This window comes from Nestor notabilis, unplaced genomic scaffold (assembly GCF_000696875.1).
Source record: "Nestor notabilis isolate BGI_N333 unplaced genomic scaffold, ASM69687v1 scaffold5258, whole genome shotgun sequence".
In the NCBI taxonomy this organism is placed as follows: domain Eukaryota; kingdom Metazoa; phylum Chordata; class Aves; order Psittaciformes; family Psittacidae; genus Nestor; species Nestor notabilis.
The window spans coordinates 40,574-44,760 of NW_009941547.1; the positions used below are offsets into that span (position 1 = coordinate 40,574).

Below are 4,187 nucleotides of genomic sequence, written 5' to 3' on the forward strand. Positions count from 1 at the left end.
AAGGTGTCCCTGCCCATGGCAGGGGTTGGAACTGGAGGAGTTTTAAGGTCCCCTCAACACAAACCAGTTTGGGATTCTGTGATTCAATAGGCAGCTGATTACTTGCTCTCACTACATCTCAACATGCATCACACTAACACAACAGCTACTCACATGATAGAAAGTCCACAGCTGCAAGGAGCCCTGCAAGCCTCATGCACTTTCATAGAGTGACCTGAAATCCAACTGTTCCTCCCTTCTTGCTATACTGAGTGCATTTATGTCTAAAGAAAGTGGAACCCAAGTAACTTCAGGGGTGTCTAAGCAAATAGGTGAGGCAGGTCAAAACACTCTTCTGCCAGAAAGCTTTAAGCATATACTTCTTATTTAAGAGGCTGCCATGAATCCAGTGAGGACTCCTAATGGGGGACACCAAGGGAGAATAACTGATGTGCTGACAAATCCTCATTTATAAGGAGAAAAAAAACCCCAACCAAACAAAAAACCATAATGGAAAGGTTCAGAGCCTCAATGCTCAGAATGATCATTTAAGATCATCAAGTCCATAAAGGGACAGTTTATCACTGTTTTATGATTACTCCACTGTGTTCTGATTACTCCAAATAGCACCCAACTTTTAACTATCTGCAATGACTGTCAGAATTGCTTTCCCATCCAACTGTGAAGGCTATGAAATGTGTGAGTGACAGCTTCACCTCTGTAAGAACTTACAGCAAATGAAGGTTCACTAATGCACTACTATGTTACACTGTCTTATTGAATAAAGCTGAAAACAAAGACCAGTCAATACAATATTTGGTTCTTATGCCACCTGAGAAGCCAATCCAAATCAATAATGACCTTGGGGATACTCCTTATTCAAATTATAAATAGAGGAATATAAAGTTACATTCCATAACAGATACATTCCATGAGACAAGACAGGTCCAAAGGATTAAAAGGAAGCATGGAAGTTCTCCCACTTGTGCAAGGTCACACAAATGTCTTGGCCAAGTGTCTACATTTCATGAGCCTGACACAGCTCTGAGGCCCTGAAAGCCACAGCTGGACTGGGAAACAGCCTCTGACCTCCCACATCCATGGCATCAACTCTCCCAATGAGGTCGAGCAGCTGGACCTGCAGAACATAAAAATGCAGCTTTTTTTGCTTCAATCTCAGTTCTTCCTCCTACATTTTGCTTCTATGGCTCCATGTACACTGTACATACAAATATCTCATTAGCAACGTATGTCCTGGGAGCTATATAGAACTTGGAAAAAAAATGGAGAACTAAGAATGCAGAGATGGAATTTTCCTCTAAAATCCTGTCAAACGCAAACACTGAGTGGAACTCCCAAATACTTGTACAAAAAGGCAACGTGCAGTGAGCCAGTTCTTACACAGAACAAGTCACCAAGGGCTTCACGTGCAGCAGCCACACACTTTCCTTGGGGCACTGTAAGCACTGGGCTCTGAAAACATGCACAAGAGTAAGGAAAGAGAAACTAAAAGCAACTGTTTCATCAGGGAAGGTGCATTTTTCAAACCAGGCCATTCATCACAAGATGTGATTAGAACACAAGGGAGCAGTTGGGTTAAGCATAAATCACTCTCCTCAAAGCATCTAGCTGCATGGATTCGAGTTCAATCCCAAGCACTCGAGTTAGACTGTCCAAGGCAGTCAAGTTTTTATTCTCCTACCTTTCTCTTCTACTTCAAGTCCTGGTTGAGTCTTCTCTTGCAGTTGAGCAACGCTGTCCTCTGAAATCCTATCTGTCACACTCTTCACTTCCACAGCTTCTGCAACAAAACAGTTTATAGCCAAATGAAACCAAAGCTACAATTAAAAGATGAAAAGAAAAAGCCATGCTAAATTCCTGTTACGTTTACTGTTTCTTTCAGGGTTATCCTGCTTTAATAAACCATCTTAGGTGTAAACAAATAACATTCCAAGTTCACAAAGCCTTTTTACATGACTGCTGGTTGAACTCCTCATGTTCCTGAAAACTAATGGCAACTTCTTCAATTCACAAACTGTTCCCAGATATTATTTATTAGCCTGAGAGCTGGTGAAAGAATACAATATTTACCTAATAAACTAATTGCTAAAATACACACTATTGTTTGTGTACTGCTTAGAATACAAAGTGCACTTGGGTTTGTAATAAAAAGGCTTTAAACACTTCTCAGACTAAAGCCATTAAGAAATTTCAAGCAAGAAAAGCTGATTTCTGGTAGCTGAACTCCCCACCTTGCTGGTAATGCTATAGAAGAGCCTAGTCCTCACACACAGCCCTCCTCTGTTGCTACCTAAAAGTGGCTTCTTTTTGCAAAAAGACAAAAGACCATTTAATCTACCAATGATCTTCAGTTCATTTCCCCCAGTTACATCTGTACATCATTCCTGAACATACACCTGTGCATTGAATACATGTGGTCAAGTTAAACTATTCATAGATTACAAGGCCTGTATAGTATGGGCAGAATATTTAGCTTTAGGCTTATCATTAAGAATACACACACAACCCCTTCACTTGGAGTAACATGTTCAGTGCCTAATGCTTGGCTGAAACATTCCACACTAGCAAAACCAGCCATGAGATTACTGCATGCAGCATAAAGCTGAAGCTTTCAGGACATAGAGATGAATAGCAGAGGATCTGCTCCTCCACCAATGCCACGGGAAGCATCCACGAGGTCTGAGTTTAGCAGAAAAGCCAAACTAAGAGAGGAAAGTGAAGCACAGGTTAGATCCAAGGCAGAAGCTCTTCCCTGTGAGGGTGCTGAGGCGCTGGCACAGGGTGCCCAGAGAAGCTGTGGCTGCCCCATCCCTGGCAGTGTTCAAGGCCAGGTTGGACACAGGGGCTTGGAGCAACCTGCTCTAGTGGAAGGTGTCCCTGCCCGTGGCAGGGGGTTGGAACTGGAGGAGCTTTAAGGTCCCTTTAACACAAACCAGAAAAGTAATTCAGTGTCTTAAAGGAAAGCTCTTCAGATCTCAGGTAAGAGCACAAGTTTTGCTGCAAGGCACGTTGCAACTATAAAAACCAGCCATTGGCCGAGTAGTAAACACGTAACATTAACTATAAACCAAACCAACACACATTTGCTCCAATTCCATTAGGAATTCATTCATAATAGAGGTGAGCAAATGCTGGTGTGACTTGGTTTAGTTACCAGGATAGCAAATATACCTGCTTTTGCTTTATCGATCCTCCACTCACCACTTCAATTTGGTTTATTATAATTCTTATTCAGTCATGACACCAAACCTTTGGCTTCTCCTGTTGTGTATTTATTTATCTCTGTTAGTATTAGAAAACACAGACAGCTCTGATCATCACCAGTAACTACAGAGACCAGTGGGCAAGAGGCATCAGCATAGCTCCAGAAGGTTTTTACTCCCCTCTGGATTACTTACTATGCAAGTAAGTAATGTAAGAAAGCACCTATGAGCACTACTCACCTACTGCAGCTCTGCTGCATGAAAACAGAAAGATAACTGATGCCCCATAGTATTTATCACTTCAGTAAAGTGAAATTTGAGTGCATTGACTGGCTGCTTCATCAGAAGAGAGGGCTTTTGTAATAGTCACCTTAAAGGCAAAACACAGCATTAGTTGTTGACCATATTACATTGATCCCAAAAGCTGGATCCTGATTTGAAGGAAGGGATGAGCCTATAAACTGGGGCATGTCTAGTCACTAAGTTTAGTGCCAATTCAGGCTACAACACAAATATTCAAATCTTGGGAAATAGCACAAGTTATAGGATCAGCAAGGATCACTAAGTAGTAAAATCAGACTATATTTAATAGAATCCAGATGGAATTTTTCAGCTGGAAAATTATTAAAACCTCACAGCACACAAGTACATGAGATGAGACGTAAAATCTTCAATGTTCAAGCACCAACTTGAATTAAGCTCCTACGACAACAGCCATCCATATCCACAATGCCAGCCCCTTGCCAAGGTATTTTAGGTGCCTAAACATCTATTTGATTTCTCACCCCTTTCAGTATTTTGCCTCAGACACATGGAAACCTGCTAAAACAGAAAACCTGGGTGCTTGCCAAGAAAAATGGCAACACACAAGCTCTATACACACATTAATAATTCAGTTCCAACCCCCTGCCACGGGCAGGGACACCTTCCACTAGAGTAGGTTGCTCCAAGCCCCTGTGTCCAACCTGCCCTTGAACACTGCCA

General features: G+C 41.9%; 1 protein-coding gene across 1 annotated transcript in view; it reads right to left on the reverse strand.

The window, feature by feature from the left end:
* Window positions 1–4,187, reverse strand: part of LOC104410710 (TRAF3-interacting protein 1-like) — a gene marked incomplete at its 5' end in the record, with an annotated part of 23,911 nt that overhangs the window by 17,838 nt on the left and 1,886 nt on the right. The window contains one exon of the mRNA XM_010020960.1: window positions 1,682–1,780. Coding sequence (XP_010019262.1) covers window positions 1,682–1,780 — 99 coding nt within the window. The remainder of the gene's footprint in view (window positions 1–1,681; window positions 1,781–4,187) is intronic.